The 20547-nt window shown below is 37.2% G+C and overlaps 1 protein-coding gene across 15 annotated transcripts in view; it reads right to left on the bottom strand.

The window, feature by feature from the left end:
• The window catches only part of LOC126764541 (endothelin-converting enzyme 2), a 1258369-nt gene that overhangs the window by 1129283 nt on the left and 108539 nt on the right, over positions 1-20547 (bottom strand). For all 15 annotated transcript variants that reach the window (XR_007668060.1, XR_007668059.1, XM_050482233.1 and 12 more), the window contains one exon: positions 7264-7645. Coding sequence is in view for 13 of the 15 variants with exons in the window: in XM_050482233.1 (XP_050338190.1) it covers positions 7264-7645 (382 nt within the window). In the remaining 2 variants the exon portion in view is untranslated. The remainder of the gene's footprint in view (positions 1-7263; positions 7646-20547) is intronic.

Here is a 20547-nt window from a genome sequence, read left to right on the forward strand (position 1 = left end):
AGCGGATCAGTTTGACATTGCTAAGGCAAATAACAAGTCTTTAGACGACACAACAAAAGAAAATATTCTCACATCGACATTGCTTCCAAAAGAACCATTTGAATTTCCAGCTACAGAAACAAAATCGCAAAAAAAATGTTTTCAAAAGAAGTGGATTACAGATGGAGATTTCGCTTGGCTTGCCTACTCTAAAAGTGGAGACAGCGTTTTTTGTAAGCCTTGTTGGTTATTTTTTCACGAAGGTATGGGAAAAGGTGGGCATCAAAATCCTGGACATTTTGTAACTGGCTATCGAAAATGGAAGAATGCAAAAGAGAATTTTAATAAACACAAGCAAAACATATACCATTTAGAATGTGTTCAAAAGGCCACTTCATTCTTAAATGTGCTATCTAGCAAACAAGAGATAAGGTCTCGATTGGATATGCAGCGCGCAAAGGAAGTAGAAGAAAATAGAAATGCTCTCAAACCTATTATTGAAACAATCCTTTTTTGCGCAGAGCAAGAACTTCCTTTAAGAGGCAACCATGATAGCGGCGCGCTGTCATTAACTCGGCCTGAACAGAAGGATGGAAAATTTAGAGCCCTATTACGCTTCAGATTGGATGCTGGCGATGAAAATTTGAGAGCTCAAATCGCGAATAGTGCTAAGAATGCCAAATATTTAAGTCCAGATATTCAAAATGAGATTCTCGAGACTGGCGCTAATATTGTGACAAACAAAATAATTAATAAAGTGAATAGCGCAAAGTGTTTTAGCATTCTTGGTGATGAAACAATGGATGTTGCAGGTAAAGAGCAACTTTCGTTATGTCTACGGTATGTAGACTTCTCATCCAAATATCCAGCACTTCGTGAAGATTTTGTGGGCTTTATTCCAATTACCGATCAGTCTTCTGAAAACTTATCAAAAGTCATACTTAAGCGTTGTACAGATCTCCATCTTGATATGGCGAAGTTGGTTGGACAGGGATATGACGGAGCAGCAAACATGTCAGGGCATTTAAGTGGAGTGCAAACCAGGATAAGACAACTGTATCCAAAAGCACGATATGTTCATTGCGCTAGTCACCGATTGAACCTTGCGCTTTCTAATACTATGTCATTACCTTCAATACGGAACTGCCTTGGTATTGTCAATGCAATAGCAAATTTATTTAGAAACCATTCAAATGCAAACACAACTTTCCAGGACGTTATACAGAAGCACGCACCAGAAAGCAAAAAAAGACGACTTATTCGCCTTTGTGAAACAAGGTTTATAGAAAGGCATGAAAGTATTATAAGCTTTGTGGAGCTTTTCAAATTCATTGTACTAAGTTTGGAAATAATTTCGAGTAAGACATGGTCCATTTCGTCTAAAGCGTCAGCCTTCTTAGCAGCGGTAGAGAAAAGCGATTTTTTGATTAGTCTATTCGTCTGTGAGCAATTGTTCAGCTTAACGCTGCCACTGTCTGTGCAACTCCAAGAAAGATCTATGGATTTTGTATCAGCAATGAACCGAGCCAAAGAATTAATAAGAACTCTGCACCAGATAAGAGAAACAGCGGATGGTTTTTTCAACGATATTTTTCAAACAGCATCACAAATGTCTAAAGATCTTTTTGACACAGATCTTGTAGTGCCTAGAGTGACTTCGCGTCAAACTACTCGTGCTAATCCACATTGCACAACCCCTGAAAGCCACTTCAGAGTTACAATATTTATTCCATGCGTTGATGCTCTGATTCAAAACATGACAGAACGTTTATTAGTAAATGAGGATATACTCTCGTCATTTCAAATTCTACTCCCAGGTTTTGATGCAATTGATAATGCCGAAGAACTAAAAAATTTAACTATTTACTTTGAGGAGCAAATATCAATGACAGCATTAAAATCAGAGTATCGATTGTGGTGTGCCAGCTTATCAACAATAGATCCAACCATAGAAGTGTTGAAATTACTGCAACATTGCGATGCAACGTATTTTAAAAATATTCACTACCTGCTTACAATTTTAGCAACTCTTCCAGTGACGACCGCTTCCGTTGAAAGAACTTTTTCAACCTTAAAAAGAATAAAAACTTTACCACGCAGTGTGATGAGCAATGAGCGGCTGTTATTACATGTGCACTGGGATATTAAAATAATCCAGATGAAGTAATTAATGATATGGCAAACAAGAAGAAAAGAAAAATATTACTTATTTAAGTTACAACTACCAAATAATTTAAGTAATATGTATATGAATTTATATTGTTTTTTTTAATAAACAGAAAATTTAAAGTTTATATACATATGTTTTTACTTCAGCCCCCCCCGAAATGAAAAGCTGGCTACGGGCCTGGTGGAGACCAGTCCGAACGTGTCGTATGGAGCAGGGAAATGAATGTAAGTGATAGAACTCGGCGAAATCACCGACAAGAGTGAAGGAACATGATGAAAAAATATTTGTGTGGAGACCTATCCGAACGTGTCCTTTGGCGTGGGTGAATGAATGTGAGTGATAGCACTCGGCGAAATCAACGTCAAGAAGTTTGGCCGCAAGCCGATTTTCACCTTGCGCTATGGCGCGCCGCCTTTTCGCTCGTATCTCGAGAACGGTTCGTCCTACGGCCATGATCACATATACCATTTCGGTAGCAAATTACGTGACAAAGAACTTTTATTTTATACATTTTGCCATGAGATTCATTCACGATTTTAGGCGAATTTCCGAAATTTCAAGGCCGGAGTTGGGGTTGAAGATGCAATCCGATTTCAAAACAAAAAGTTGCATTGGAATGAGGAAGTAGGTAGGCAACTTTTTCGCACTATTAGAAATCCCGAATCGGAAAAAGTCCGGAATCAACCCACTCTATTAGATAACTCTACTAAGCTTTATCGATCAATACCAGTTTTACACCAATGTCAGTCGACAGAGACGAGACGCCAGAATTTAAACAAACCTATCCCGATGAAAGTTGGTAAATGTTCAAGCTTTTACAGTCATCGTGATAATTCGCGAAGTTCCTCTTTACCGCAAAAGGCGTTTACTCCCAAATGTAACTTAGAATCACAGAATCCAAATCTTTCTCGCTAGTGAAATTCGTGGTAATATTAGATAGTAATCGAATCGTTTGTAGTTTCATAAGATACAGAAAGTTAATTTTATGCCAGATAAAACGTTATCTTCGTATAATTACACTGTGGAACATTTTTGGGATTATTGTCTGGGGGGTGAGAAATTCCAAGTCAGGGTGATGGTACTAGGTCAGTATAGTTAAACTCTCAAAGGGTTTGGCGTTCGTATGTGTCAGTTTTTTTACGACCTTTTGAATTTTTTCCTTATCTTGATGTTTTTTCGCTTGGTTGTAACATTTTGGCAAAAACGTAGTTTAACATAACTCTCGAACCACTATTTTCTATTTTTCCAATCCATTAGACGGTTGTAGCAGCTTTTACACACTATATTTGGCACCCAATTTTCATTCACTATAACATAAGAAAAAATTTAAAAGGTCATAAAGGAAAACTGACACACACGAACGCCCAACCCTTTGAGGGTTTTACTATACTGACCTAGTACCATCACCCTGACTTGGAATTTCTCATCCCCCAGATTAGCTGTTGTACTGTGTTATGAACACCAAAGCATTAATGACAATTGTAAACAAAACAAGTAAGGAAGGGCTAAGTTCGGGTGTCACCGAACATTTTATACTTTCGCATGATAAAGTGATAATAATTTACATATTTTTTTATTTTGCTGTAAAATTAATTAGATTAGATCTATTTGTGTACTTTGAGTATTGAATCATATTTTCATTTCCTAATGTATATATTATACAGAGAAGGCATCAGATGGAATTCAAAATAGCATTATATTGGAAGAAGGCGTGGTTGTGAACCGATTTCACCCATATTTCGTACATGTCATCAGGGTATTAAGAAAATATTATATACCGAATTTCATTGAAATCGGTGTAGTAGTTCCTGAGATATGGTTTTTGGTCCATAAGTGGGCGGCGCCACGCCCATTTTCAATTTAAAAAAAAAGCCTGGGTGCAACTTCCTTCTGCCACCTCTTCCGTAAAGTTTAGTGTTTCTGGCGCTTTTTTTAGTCGATTAACGCACTTTTAGTGATTTTCAACATAACCTTTGTATGGGAGGTGGGCGAGGTTATTATCCGATTTCTTCCATTTTTGAACTGTAAATGGAAATGCCTAAAGGAAACGACTCTGTAAAATTTGGTTGGCGTAGCTATAGTAGTTTCCAAGATATGTACAAAAAACTTAGTAGGGGGCGGGGCCACGCCCACTTTTCCAAAAAAATTGCGTCCAAATGTGCTTCTCGCTAATGCCATCCTTTGTGCCAAATTTCGCTTTAATATCTTTATTTATGGCTTAGTTATGACACTTTATAAGTTTTCGGTTTGCGCCATTTTGTGGGCGTGGCAGTGGGCCGAATTTAAACTAAAATCGCTCCTGCCATTTATAACAAAACAGAGCAAAAACCGTCTTTGCATTCTTATTGGCACAGGTATATCAAAAAATTATATTAAGCCATTACCATTTATTAAAGGAATTAAGGCATTTGAAAATAGCTTTAAACTAAAATCGATAAATGGTGAAAATGTCATTAATAAAAAATGACATTTTAGAAAATACTTCAACGTTTTACTTGCTATCAAGCTTAAGCACGTCTGACGATATTATCGGGTACGATTTTTTAAAACAAATCGATGCGAAAATTGACACTGTTAAAGAGTATTTATTTTATCAAAATGGTAAAGTTAAATTGCATTTTCTTTAATGTGACACTGTAAATCTAATTTCCATAGAAGAAGACTCAGTTACAGTAAAATGTCAGCCACAATTCCGTAAGATTATAAATAACAATTTTAATGCTTTTGCTGATCCAGGTCAGGTTCAGGTCCATATCCGTACAACTACAGGAGATCTAATTTACACCAAAAGCTATCCATACCCGATATCAGTAGCTCCATTCATTAACAGTGAAATCAAATCGCTTCTTATAGATGGTATCATCCAAGAATCTTGTTCACCTTACAATTTCCCTGTGCACGTCGTTTTTAAAAAAGACGTTGATGAAAATAGAAAGCCTGAAAAAACCATTCCCGATCAATACGCAATCCCGGACACGTCTGTAATATTGGCTAACCTAGGAAATTCAAAATGGTTTACAACTTTAGATTGTAAACGATCCATCCGGATTCCATCAAATTATAACGTGCAAACAGGACAGGCAAAAAACCGCTTTCAGTACTAATAACGGGAAATACGACATTTCGATGATGTGAAAAGTCAAAATTTTCTAAACCGGAAGAACAGTTTTTACGTTTCCTTGTATCTGAAAAAGGCATTAGAACTTGCACAGATAAGGTCCACGATATCGTTAATTATGAAACTCCAAGAACGCTGCGAGCTTTGCGTTCATTTCTCGGTTTGTCCGGATATTAGTGACGATTTGTCAAGGATTATGGCTCTATCGTAAAACCTTTAACTCTATACCTTCGCGGTAAAAACGGGCAGTTTGGTACAATAAATTTGAATGAGATCGAAATCAATCTTGACGACGAAGCAATACGTGAATTCGAAAAAAAGAAGCATGTTTTAGCTTCTGATGACATTTTACTTCAATATCCCGACTATAATCAACCATTTAAGCTTTCAACCGATGCTTCGACGAAGGCACTGGGTACGGCTTTGTCACAAAAAGGTCGTCCAATAACAATGATTCCGCGAAAACTTTCGAAGAGTGAAGAAAACTACACTGTAAATGAACGTGAATTACTTACTATAGTGTGGGCGTTGGAAACACCTCGCCATTATTTCTACGGAATACGGATATCAAAATTTTTACTGACCATCAACCACTAATATTTGAGATGACAGAAAAAAACCCAAACAAATTGAAATTCAAAACTCTATATTATCAGCTCTTCCTGAAGTTAAGTTTATTCATATTGAGCTCTTCGTCATAGATTTAATCAATAAGGATGACCAACTGGATACAATTGCAACATAGCACAATGAATCACAATTTTTTATACCAACTCTCCACAGTACAAGCAATGATAAGGTGGAAAGATTTCATTCCACACTACATAAAATTATTCATGTATATTAAGCAGCAGCAAATTGATGATATTATCGAATTAGTATTATTAGCAACGCATAAGTACAATTGTAGTATACATTCCGTGATTAATGCTAAGCCAATTGATGCATTTCACGAGAACTCCGAAGAATGTTTAGAAAGTCTTAGGGAATTTTTAGTCATGGCTCAGGAAGACACTTCAAAAAGGTGTAATCAAAATAAAAGGAGGAAAACATATTATCCCGGCGAGTACGTGTTCTTAAGGCGCAACAAAAGACTTGGCAACAAATTGAATAAAGCTTTTGTACAGAAAATTATAGAGAAATATATTGATATCACAGTTTTAATAGATGGCAAAAGGATAAACAAGAGCAATTTTCGATAAAATATATTAATTACTGAAAAGAAGACAATAGAAACAAATTGACAAATCGAACGTAAAAAAGTAAACAAAACCGACCACTTTTTTCATGTTTTGAAAAATCATATTTTTTGTCTTTCGCTTTAAACATTGATAATTTAATAACTTTACGTTCTAAGAAGAAGAGTCATTATTTAAATTTAAATACCCACGTAAGCAATCTTGCTCCATAAGATATATTGAAATTACTTTAAGATAAATAATTTCTTCCGCAAATTGAATGTTAGCGACTGCGTAAAGATTCGTCAATCTACTGGAACATACCAACATCGAAAACAACTTAGTGTAGATAGACTTTACTTCGATCCGAGGACGTTCGATTTTAACAACGGGGGTATTTAAGGTATCATCTTTTGCTTGATTTTGCTACCCATTTTCGTATGCTGGGTTGTGTTGGAAATGGCTTTTGGCTGATGTATTTTGTTCTCCATTTTCTTACTACTGTGATAACGTAAGCAATTTTGCACAAACCACAAAGTAAATAGTGATTACGACCTTCACATTCCTCTCATTCCAGTACTAATAATTTGAAAAAATACTGGCGCTACATAGTTGTTGGATCAAGACAGTGTTAGAAGGTAACGAGGAAACGAAAGTTATTGGATCGATCATTATAAAAGTGGCAATCAGCAAGAGGAGTGTTTCCTCATAAAATTTAATATACTACATAATTATAAATGTTAATTAAATAATAAAATCCGAGTGAAACCACGAAAATATAATTTACATATGTATAATTAACTGAAGCATTTACATACATTGCATCTGAGTGTCAACAGTTCCTTGAATGCTCCGCACAGTCTTTGTAGTACGAATACTTCCTGAGCAGCTAAAATTTTTAAACTCTGTGCACGGATCCAAATTCCAATTGATGTTTCCTTGAATACTGTCGGCAACTGCTTGACATATTATTTCTGTGCATTCTATAGGGGGAGGAGATGTTGAAACACATTCATCAGTGCTGGAAAAACATTCTTTTGGTAGGCGCGAAGGAGCTGTACTTATTAAAAATAGTATTGGTGATGCAACCAACAAGGCCGTTACCAAAATTGTAGCCGTCGTTATAGCAATTTTATGAACGGTTGTCGAAGTTCGCAACCAAATACAAGGTGCACAACACATCCACTCTAGGGTAGCATTCTGGAAAAAAATACAAATTTTAGAGAGCCATTAATGCTAATTTTTGATAAGAATTTGTACAATTAAAAAAATAAACATTACTTATATACCTAGATATGTATACTAGAACGAGGTGATTTTTTTTCCTACTACCGATCATTGTGAACAACTTTGCCTAAAATACTATACATATGTCTAAAACCGATTTGGAGCCAGCGAATTGAAGATTCCAAGCGAAGCCAGGTCCTTTGCCACCTGGTCTTTCCAACGGTGGGGAGGTCTTTCTCTAGCCAGCGCAGCCGCTATCTCTTGATACGCTGAAGTATGTCAATGTCGTGGTATATCTCATACAGCTCATCGTTGCATAAAATGCGTTATTCGGGCCGCAAAGAACCATAAATCTTCCGCAGAAGTCTTCTCTAGAAAACTCGCAACGTCGACTCATCAGATGTTGTCGTCCATGCCTCTGCACCATATAGCAGAACGGGAATAATGAGTGACTTATAGAGTCTGGTTTTTGTTCGTCGAGGGAGGACTTTACTTTTTAATTACTTACTCAGGTTGAAGTAGCACCTGTTGGCAAGAGTTATTCTGCGTAGGATTTCGTGGCTGACATTGTTGGTGGTGTTTATACTGGTTACAAGATAGACGAATTTATCTACGACTTCAAAGTGATGACTATCAAACGTGACTTGAGAGCGAAGCCGCGAGTGCGACGACTGTTTGCTTGATGACAAGAGATATTTCGTCTTGCCCTTGTTCACTGCCAGACCCATTTGCTTTGCTTTCTTGTCCAGTCTGGAGAGAGCAGAACTAACGGCGCGGGTATTGAGGCCAATGATACAAATATCATCGATGTTAATCGTAGGTGTGAGTGAATTTATTTGTATCGGTATTCTTGAAAGGGCGTTTGCAACTACATTTGTTTTACCAGGTTTTTAAGTTAGTTCTAATTATGCTCTTGAAATGGCTTTCCATCGCTTAATTTTACTGTTGGTGCTCTTATGACTTAAGGCATAGGTAAGGGGTTGATGATTGATCTACCGTCTTGCGACAGGACGGCAAAATCGGAATTTGGGTCTACTAAGACTATATCTTTGGATACTTTTTTAACCTTATCAGTGTGTCTTTAGACCATACATGGGCGTTTTGACTCATATGAGCAGTTACTCCCAGCACACGTATTCTTACGCTCTTATTTCAGTCGCTATTGAGAGCGAAAAAACCAGTTTTGCACTGTGGGATAATGAATTGATTTTCCTGCCAGTTGCGCTGCAGACAGCAACGATGTAACATAGGTAGTCGGTATGTTGATGGTTTTTTCTGCCCTAGTATATTTTTGCCCCATTTGAAATGTATAACATAGATAAAATGTTATAATTTCAGATACCTTTGGTGGGGTGAATTACGAGTTGACTACTTTTACTAGCAAACTAGTTAGCGGAAATTTTCAGATAAAGTTGAAATTGTGGAGAATTATCTCTCTCAATACCCTCATATTTCTCAAAGTATTTATGGAAGGTATTATAGTGCCTCCTAAAATTATATGCCCGGCTCCCCTTTACACACACATTACACAAAAGACATTGCATATTACCAAGGCATCGGAAATCATAAAGCAATATTTGTCATTCATTTTGAACAAACACATATACATAGGTGCGGGCATAAATAGTATCATAAAACAATCAAGCGGCGCACGATACTGCTTCGCTGTTGTTTGTTAATCAACTGACTGCAAATGTTCTTTGTCCCATGGTAGCCACTTTACGCTCGCGGTTACCAATACATCCAAACATTTCATTTGCCCATCTCTGCTTTAGACCTGGCAAATCAACAACCGACGAGATATTCACCATGCGCCAAATCTTGGAAAAGACCCGTGAAAGGAGAATCGAGACACACCACCTCTTCGTCGATTTCAAAGGAGCTGCCTTTATGCCGCGATGTCTGAATTTAGTATTCCCGCAAAACTCATACGGCTGTGTAAACTGACGTTGAGTAACACCAAAAGTTCCGTCAGGATCGGGAAGAACCTCTCCGAGTCGTTCGATACCAAACGAGGTTTCAGACAAGGCGACTCTCTATCGTGCGACTTCTTCAATCTGCTTCTGGAGAAAATAATTCGAACTGCAGAACTAAATAGAAAAGGTACCATCTTCCATAAGAGTGTACAGCTGCTGGCGTATGCCGATGATATTAATATCATCGGCCTCAACACCCGCGCCGTTAGTTCTGCTCTCTCCAGGCTGGACAAGAAAGCAAAGCAAATGGGTCTGGCAGTGAACGAGGGCTAGACGAAATATCTCCTGTCAACAAACAAACAGTCGCCGCGCTCTGAAGTTGTAGCTAATTTCGTCTATCTTGGAACCAGCGTAAACACCACCAATAATGTCAGCCTAGAAATCCAACGCAAAAAACCTCTTGCCAGGTGTTACTTCGGACTGAGTAGGCATTTGAGAAGCAAAGTCCTCTCTCGACAAACAAAAACCAAACTCTATAAGGCGCTCATAATTCCCGTCCTGCTATATGGTGCAGAGTCTTGGACGACGACATCGACATAGTTCAGCGAATTTAAAGACAGCGGCTACGCTGGCTTGGACGTGTTGTCCGGATGAACGAAAACACTCCAGCTCTGAAAGTATTCGACGCAGTACCCGCCGGGGAAGCTGAGGAAGAGGAAGACCTCCACTCCGTTGGAAGGACCAAGTGGAGGAGGACCTGGCTTCGCTTGGAATATCCAATTGGCGCCACGTCGCGAAAAGAAGAAACGACTGGCGCGCTGTTGTTAACTCGGCTATAATCGCATAAGCGGTGTCTACGCCAAGAAGATGAAGAAATTTCCTTGTTCTACCTTCAGTGGCTTAGGAGATATGTACTGTTTAATTGAGTTAATCATCCACCCACTCTACCCGGAAAAACTGGCACACACTAATAAAACACTGCTCAATGCCCTATATCTGATGACACCATACTAACGCATCACACAACTCACCACACTTCTACATCAACCAACAAAAAGGATGGGCAAAAGGATAGAGAACACATTCGTTTTACATACTTTCGCTTACACACTGCGAACACTTTTGTGTTGATAGTCAGTGAAAGTAGACGTGTTTCTTAGTGGTATAGGATATCTGCAAGAATTTTGTGGTTTTTTAAAGCGATAGCAAACTTGTTTCTATTTGAGACTTACCGGGAGACTGGAACTGGACTTTTAATTGATTGGATGCTAATCACAAAATTAGATAAGTAAAAAATTGGTTCATTAGAATTTATTTGGCACTTACCTGCCCCTTTTTTGGCAAATTTCAATAAAAAACAAGTAAGGAAGAGCTAAGTTCGGGTGTCGCCGAACATTTTATACTCTCGCATGATAAAGTGATAATAATTTACATATTTTTTTATTTTGCTGTAAAATTAATTAGATTAGATCTATTTGTGTACTTTGAGTATTGAATTGTATTTTCATTTCCTAATGTATATGTTATACAGAGAAGGCATCAGATGGAATTCAAAATAGCGTTATATTGGAAGAAGGCGTGGTTGTGAACTGATTTCACCCATATTACGTACATGTCATCAGGGTGTTAAGGAAATATTATATACCGAATTTCATTGAAATCGGTGTAGTAGTTCCTGAGATATGGTTCTTGGTCCATAAGTGGGCGGCGCCACGCCCATTTTCAATTTAAAAAAAAAGCCTGGGTGCAACTTCCTTCTGCCACCTCTTCCGTAAAGTTTAGTGTTTCTGACGTTTTTTGTTAGCCGGTTAACGCACTTTTAGTGATTTTCAACATAACCTTTGTATGGGAGGTGGGCGAGGTTATTATCCGATTTCTTCCAATTTTGAACTGTATATGGACATGCCTGAAGGAAACGATTCTATAGAGTTTAGTTGACATAGCTGTAGTAGTTTCCGAGATATGTACAAAAAACTTAGTTGGGGGAGGGGCCACGCCCACTTTTCCAAAAAAATTACGTCCAAATATGCCCCTCCCTAATGCGATCCTTTGTGCCAAATTTCACTTTAATATCTTCATTTATGGCTTAGTTATGACACTTTATTTTACTCAAGTTACAGCTTGCATGGACGGACGGACAGACGGACGGACGGACAGACATCCGGATTTCAACTCTACTCGTCACTCTGATCATTTTGGTATATATAATCCTATATCTGACTCCTATAAAAAACTATAAAACTATAATACTCTCCTTAGCAACTTTGTTGCGAGAGTAAAAAAAAAAATGCACCGAAGAGACCACGTGAGATTTTGGGATATTTGCCACCAACGAAGAAGCCCAAAAACATGAGTCACAAAGTGCAAGCAACATATAGTGAGGTCACTAAACTCATGCACAAAGACGGTTTGGGAGACAAGACCGCAGGCGAGAAATGGATAGACATTGTTAGAAAGAAGAAACCGATCGAGAAGAGAATCAGATCGTAACCAGACGCTATTATTTAAACAAAAAAGGAGGGAGCGTCGTATGCCGATATCCTGAAGAAAATAAAATGTGACAGAAGCCTTGAAGAACTGGGTTCAAACGTGAGGTACATTAGAAAAACCCTCAAAGGGGACCTACTGATTGAATTAAAAAATCATGCAGAAAAGAGAGCCGACACGTTCGAAAGCGCCCTAGAGGGAGTTATTGGTGAGATTGCCGTAATACAGCCAAAATCCCATAATATTACCATTATGTGCAAAGACTTGAACGAGATAACCACCCCTGAAGAAATCTGTAAGGCATTACAAAACGAGTGTGGGATCCAAAACCTGGGGAAGCAAAATATAAAAAATCTGCGGAAAACTCGAAGGAGCACGCAGAGCCACACTATCTCCAGTGGAGTACCGCAAGGCTCGGTTTTAGGCCCGCTGCTATGGAACCTGATGTACGACGGGGTGTTAAGAATACCGCAACCAAAAAATGTGAAAACAATCGCATATGCGGATGACCTCATAGTGGTAGCTGTAGCTAAACATCTGGATAACCTTCGGATCAAATGCAATGACAGCATAAATGGTTTGCGCCGATGGTCTGCTACCATGAGTCTAGAGCTTGCTGAGCAGAAAACAGAAGTTCTGCTCATAAGCTCCAGGAAAATTGAGGAGAAAATATCGCTCACCATAGGAAAATGTGAGATTACTTCACAGCCCCAATTGAAGTATCTTGGGGTAATAGTGACGGGAGACGAATTCACGCGAATATATAACTTTTCAAAGATGTCTACCACAGCAAAAAGCGGACAGAGCACCAAAAAATTGTTCCCGGAATTTGAGTGTCCCAGCCCCACCCGTCGATATTCACATTTAATTAATTTATAAAATATAAAATTGTTTATTTAAATAAAATTGATTAAAAAGCCAAGTGTATTAAGCAAAAAGCAGATATTTTTGTTTTAATTAACACAGTGGTGGGTGCTCCCCAATATACTGAGTACAAACTTATTCATGGTCCTTCGAGCCTTACCGAAAGGCACCTTCGGATTTTTATAAAAAGACAGTTGTATTTAATTATATTAAAAATAAATTGTGGTGACAAAACAAAAACTAAGTTAAACAACGCAGTGACCCAAACAAACAGAACAACCAAAAATTTACATAGACATATGTAGATATAATCAGTGACAGAGTACTGTGAACAGAACATGCATACATAAATGTACTTATATACACAAATTATGGTGAGAAAACTTAAAAAAGTTCAATAAAACAGTGCGGTAAACAAAACAAAGCAAATGCTCAGTAACCGGCAACAAAAACAAAAGTGCAGTAAATTGCCGAAATATACAGATAGATAAATACATACAATACAAAACTAAGTGCGTGCAGGTAAAAAACAAAACACAAAACGAAAACACCCATTAGTTTAACAAATTAATAATTACAAACCGGGCCCGAAACCTGAAAGTAAAATATAAATAACAAGTAAGGAAGGGCTAAGTTCGGGTGTCGCCGAACATTTTATACTCTCGCATGATAAAGTGATAATCGAGATTTCATTATACGTCATTTACATATTTTTCAAATACCGTATTTTTGTAAAGTTTTATTCCGCTATCATCATTGGTTCCTAATGTACTATATATTATACAGAGAAGGCATCAGATGGTATTCAAAATTGCGTTATATTGGAAGAAGGCGTGGTTGTGAACCGATTTCACCCATATTTCGTACATGTCATCAGGGTGTTAATATTATATACCGAATTTCATTGAAATCGGTCTAGTAGTTCCTGAGATATGGTTTTTGGTCCATAAGTGGGCGAGGCCACGCCCATTTTCAATTTTTAGAAAAAGCCTGGACGCAGCTTCCTTCTGCCATTTCTTCTGTAAAATTTAGTGTTTCTGACGTTTTTTGTTAGTCGGTTAACGCACTTTTAGTGATTTTCAACATAACCTTTGTATGGGAGGTGGGCGTGGTTATTATCCGATTTCTTCCATTTTTGAACTGTATATGGAAATACCTGAAGAAAACGACTCTGTAGAGTTTGGTTGACATAGCTATAGTAGTTTCCGAGATATGTACCAAAAACTTATTAGGGGGCGGTGCCACGCCCACTTTTCCAAAAAAATTGCGTTCAAATATGCCCCTCCCTAATGCGATCCTTTGTGCCAAATTTCACTTTAATATCTTTATTTATGGCTTAGTTATGACACTTTATAGGTTTTCGGTTTCCGCCATTTTGTGGGCGTGGCAGCTGGCCGATTTTGCCCATCTTCGAACTTAACCTTCTTATGGAGCCAAGGAATACGTGTACCAAGTTTCATCATGATATCTCAATTTTTACTCAAGTTACAGCTTGCACGGACAGACGGACGGACAGACGGACGGACAGACAGACATCCGGATTTCGACTCTACTCGTCGCCCTGATCACTTTGGTATATATAACCCTATATCTGACTCTTTTAGTTTTAGGACTTACAAACAACCGTTATGTGAACAAAACTATAATACTCTCGTTAGCAACATTGTTGCGAGAGTATAAAAAGTAATAAACAATAACCGGGAGCGGGTACACATATTTAAATGCAACAACACGCACAAGGAGCCCAGCAGCAAGCAGATGGAGGTATATTAGTAAAGTATTGAAGTAAATTATAAAAAATTTTCAGTGAAAAATATTAATAAATAAGCTTGTGCCGGCGAATCTCCAGAAGCGCCTTGAAAAAAACTCGTTATATATAACTCGTTCTCGGATCATCTGAAACAAAAAAAATTGATAAGCGTTTTAAAGGTGATGTACTATATTTTTCGAGGTAATCAGAAAGAGTTTGTTTTTCTATTTTTTGCAGAACTTGGAAGTAAAAAGCTCGATTTTAGCTCAAAATATCGCGGTTAATTTGATAATAAAAAATATAAAAAAATAAAAAAAACTCACTCTGATTACCTGTTGATTTATGTGAAGAAGTAATGTTCAAATTTTCAAAACGATCGGTTCACTACATTTTGAGTTCTAATGTTCACGAACTTCAAAAATGACGTTTTCGGGAAAATCGATTTGAAGTTTCAAAGTCAGGTATCACGGCCGGTCGTAAAAATGCTGTAATTCCGTTAGGTTGACGATAATGGCAATGGCAGTTGTAATCAACGAAATCAAACAGTTACTTAAAGATGGTATCATTAGACCATCAAACTCCCCATACAACAGCCCAGTCTAGGTTGTTGACAAAAAAGGCCTTGACAGTAATGGTAGTCGAAATAAACGGTTGGTAATCAACTTTAGGAAGTTAAATGGACGAACTATAGCCGGCCGATACCTAATGCCAAGTATCCCAATGATGCTAGCGAACCTAGGAAAGGCGAAACTTTTTACGACTCTATGTATGTAGATTTAAAATCCGGTTATCACCAAATTTGTCTAGCGGAACAAGACCGCGAGAAAACGTCATTCGTAGTGAACGGCGGGAAATATGAATTTTTGTGCAGATGATGTAATAATCTTTTCAAAAACCGAAACTGACCATGTGAAACATATAGGGTCTTAAAATGCTAGGTTGATGCAAACATGAGAACATCAGGGCGATACAAGCGTATGCTGAGCCGAAAAATCTGTTGAGCCTGTGGTCGTTTCTTGGTTTAGCTAGTTACTATAGGGGGTTTATTAAAGACTTCGCACCAATAGAAAGGCCCTTAACCATCATTCTCAAAGGAGAAAATGGTTCGGTGAGTAAGCATATGTCCAAAAAGGTCTCGATTGAGTTTGACGAAACTCAACGTAATGCATTCCAAAGACTGAGGAATATCCTGCCATCAGAAGATGTCATACTCATGTACGAAGATTTCAAGCAGCCCTTTGATCTAACTACTGACGCCTCCTTAGATGGCATTGGTGCAGTCTTGTCCCAAGGTGGCAGATCCATTTCCATGGTTTCATGCACGCTAAAGAAAAGCGAGACACTCTACACCACGAATGAGCAAGAATTGTAAATTACAAAATTACCTCTATGGAGCAAGAGAGATAAATATTTTCACTGATCACCAGCCCTTTACCTTTTCCGTCTCAGATAGAAACAGGAATGCAAAAATCAAACGATGGAAGGCATTCTTTGATAAACACAACGCTATAGTATTCTACAAACTAGGCAAAGAAAACTATGTGGCGGATGCCCTATCAAGGCAAAATTTAAACATCTTACAAAACGAGATGCAGTCAGACGCTGCAACGATTCACAGCAAAAATTTGTTAACCTACACCTAGAAAAACCTTTAAACTGTTTCAAAACTCAAATCGTTCTTGAATAATTAAAATTCCCATTCAAACGAGTTATCATACTCTTTGTCGTCATCTTATAAATTTCACAGACAAAAACAGCCTTTTCGAAACAATAACGCCACTCATTAACACAGACGTAGTAAACGCAATACACTGCGATCTACCAACACTAGCCAGTATACAACATGATTTGGTACTAAGTTTCCCGGCAACCAAATTCCAGCACTGCAAAAATATCGTTGTCGATATTACAGATAAAAATGAACAAATGGAAATTGTCAACACCGAACATAATCGCGCGCACAGAGCCGCCCAGAAAAATACCAAACAAATCCTTCGCGATTATTATTTTCCAAAAAGGTTACCAATGAAATAGAAATAAATTGCAAGATATGCACATAAGCAAAGTACGATAGGCACCCCAAAAAACAAATACTTGGGGAGACACCGATTCCATCATGCACTGCAGATATCTTTGCAACTGACAAAAAAAAATTTCTTGCTGGCGTTGACAAATTCTTAAAATTCGCCGTATTACAGCTACTGGATGTAAATCCGCCAATTATTCAGCTGTTGAATTGGTTCCCGCAGACCAAGACAATTTACTGTGATAACGAAGTTTCTTTTAATTCAGAAATTATCAGGGCCCTGTTGAAAAACGGGTACGACGTCGACATTGTGAATGCTTTCATAGTACACTCGCAGACATAGCCAGAGCGTTTCGCCAACAAAAAAATGTCTGACGATACAGTCGAGTTGATACTATAAAAAACAATCGATCTCTACATTCGGTCACAGACCAAACACCCATCGACATAATACAAGCGTCCAGCGAACATAGACAGGCCATCAAAAATAAAATGGCAAAAGCCCAGCACGATAACATTGAAGGATCCAATCCGAATAGACAAAACAGGGTATTTGAGGTAGGTGAATAAGTTTTCGTAAAAAATAACCGAAGATTAGGAAATAAGTTAACACCCCTTTGAACAGAAGAAAAAAATCTCCCTCATTAGAGGAAGGGTGGCACATAAAGACAACTTTAAATAGTGGTTGCTTTCGAGTAAAAACTTTCCAATCTAAAATAGCATTTGCATAGTTTAAGACACTCAACCAATTTAACAGACCTTGCTAACATAGCAGAGGAAACTGTATATTTAATCAAATTATTCCCTCAGTAGCACATGCGAAAACTGATAGACGTGGATACAGAACATATTAGAAACTTATTTTCCGTACTAAAAGTGCACCACAGAATGGCAAGAAGCTTAGACTTCTTGGGCTCAGCACTCAACGTAATAGCAGGCACGCCTGATGTCTCTGATTTTGAAAAAGTAAGGTGGTCAAACAATAGACAGGTAGTTATTAATACACAAAAACAGATACAAATTTCTTAATAAACTTACTGATACGGTGAACGAATTAATTAAAGCTTATAAAAAAATGAATTGGTTGACACACCGCATTTGTATGAAACACTATTAGCAAGAAATAGAATATTAATTGGTCAAATATCGAACTTGATACTTATAATCACATAACATACATAACATATTAGCTAAAGCGGATATAATAATTCCCACTATTTTTGACCATGATGATTTGAAATCAATTATGAATGAACACCCTGTCGGAATTCCCATAGTTAGCCTAACCGAAGCATCTAAAGTTGAGGTCCTCCGGTCCAAGAATATTGTCTATATTTTAATAGCGTATCCTATGTCAATCTTGTCTGTAAGAAAATCACCATCTTCCCGGTGGCACACCAACACGTCACACTACCATTGCAAGATGATACCATAGCCGAATGCAACGATGACGTACTAACGGTAAATGAATGCGTAACGACGGCCTATGCCGCCGTCGGTAAACTGGCAGCGCAAGACACCTGCGCACTAGTACTGCACGCCGGATACACAGCCCTTTGCCGCACTCAGCCAAGCCACCTAAAGCCCATAATACAGGGCGATGACAGCATTATTATTATCAACGAGAGCACCGCCAAAGTTAGCACAGACGATGGTCCGGAGATTACTACAAACTGGACACATACTTTTTTCACCGAAGTGATGAACAACGACAAATTAAACAACTGAGTTGAAGGTTTAATCGATAATCAGCCTTCCGTTTTATTTTGTGCTTTCTTAAATACTAATATTTTGCTTTCTTGCAATAACTTAAAAATAAATGCTTGCGTAAAAATTCTTAGGAAATGTGTCTTGTGCATTTTGCAAAGTAATACAGTTAATAAAGTTATTATCATTTTGTTAACTGTTGCATTTTCGTTAGCGGAAATGCACTTGAATGAACAATAAATACAAATTATTAAAATTCTTCGGAGTTGTTGACTGTTGCATTTTCGTTAGTGGAATTAGTGGTACATTTTATTAACTATTGCATTTTCGTTAGCGAAAATGCACTTGGACAAACAATTCTTTGGAAAACTCAATTAATAAATATTCGTATTTTTTGAAAATAGTATTCTTTATAACATCCCCACCGTTAGTTTGAGGCTCCGACGAAATTATATTATCTTTGCCGGATTGTTTATAGTAGTTTCATTTTTTAATTGTACATTTGGAATATATGTTTTTGCATTCTTAAAGAGGTATATAAAAATAATTAAGATACATATTGATATAATAATTGAGATATCTATACCAAAACTAAGTATTTTTGAGTTCTTACCTGTATATAGAATATTTTTCAGTGTTTCTTCGTATTCTATTTGCTTCAGATATAAAGATTCAATTTTTATGTTTGCTAGTATTGTATTACTATTGTCTTTAATTTTTGTAATGATATTAGGTAGAATAAACTTGTCTTGTATTTTTATTTTGACATTTGTAAAAGTCTTGTTTAACGCGTTTATTTCACAATTTTCGAATTTGATTAAGTAATTTCCTGAAATGTTTAATTTAGCTTTGTTGCAGTTATGGGATATTGTGCTGTTAAAATGTTTAAGAATTAGTACTCCAGGAATTATTTTGCTTATCTCTTGTGTATTTAATGTTTGCATTTTGCAATTAGCTTCTTCAAAGTTTAGTATTTTGTTTAAACAATCATCGTTAATTTTTATAAGATTTCTTTTTAGATTATCTTTAATATATGTGCTATAAATATTGCTTTCTGAATCTATGAGAACATCAGAGTGGCTAACCTTTATGGATTTATTATTTTTGTCAGGAATGGGTACGAATGTCACCATGGATAGTGAATCTTACGAATATTGTGGTATAGAGAGAATTATTATAATATTACCTTCGTGAAGTGCTATGGCTACTTTAATATTAGTACATATAACTGTCGAAGTCAGTGATTAATTCGAGTTCGGTTTGGCTGAGAATATCTGTGGGGATGATTCCCAGTTTCCCGGAGAAAATAATCTGTCCTATGTTGTCTACGTGATGCCGTAGGAGTGAGATGTCGTTGTTAATCTGGTATATGTGCTCTATAAATGTTATCTCGTCCTCTATGGTTGAAATTTTATTCCCTATAATATTCTTGATTTTGTTTAAGTAGTCCCCGATAATCTTTTGCTGATAGTTTATGTGGTTAGTTATATTCTGGATTTGGGAGTTCATGACATTATTTATATAGGTTAGTTTGTTCATTTCGTTAGTTAAGTTTTCATCGTTCGTATGTAGTAATTTAAGAGTTTTAGTTATTTGTTCTTCATCGTCACTGTCCATTGCACTTGCAATAATTTTAGACCTTTTCCTATAATGTTTAAGAGAGCCCGTTTCCTTCGGAAATGTGGGTTAAGGTTTTCCATTTTTGCTCTTAATAGCATAAAGTTCTTATTTATTGTATTTATTAATTTTTTTTGATTCGCTGCTGGATATCTTTAGGATGTCAATGTTGGTTTCGATTATTTCCATAGTTCGTTCGTATTCTGTGGTGTTTATTATGTGTAGCACTTTTATGTAGTGTTCTACAGTTTTATAGCGGGATTCTGTAACCAGTCTCTAGTCTCTATTTGAGACATTTTGAGGCAAAGTCTCAATTTGAGACTAGTTACTATTCACTAAACAGTCTCTAGCGTTAGTCTCAAAGTATTGAGACCTGGTAGTTAGCAGGTCACAAAACTAAAAAGAACTTTTGTCTGCCATTTTGAATATACTGAATAGAGATCATCATAGATATTAATCGATTGTCGTTTCTTTATATTTTGTAAGCAACTCAAACACGAAAAGGTTA

This window comes from Bactrocera neohumeralis, unplaced genomic scaffold (assembly GCF_024586455.1).
Source record: "Bactrocera neohumeralis isolate Rockhampton unplaced genomic scaffold, APGP_CSIRO_Bneo_wtdbg2-racon-allhic-juicebox.fasta_v2 cluster09, whole genome shotgun sequence".
Classification (NCBI taxonomy): Eukaryota; Metazoa; Arthropoda; class Insecta; order Diptera; family Tephritidae; genus Bactrocera; species Bactrocera neohumeralis.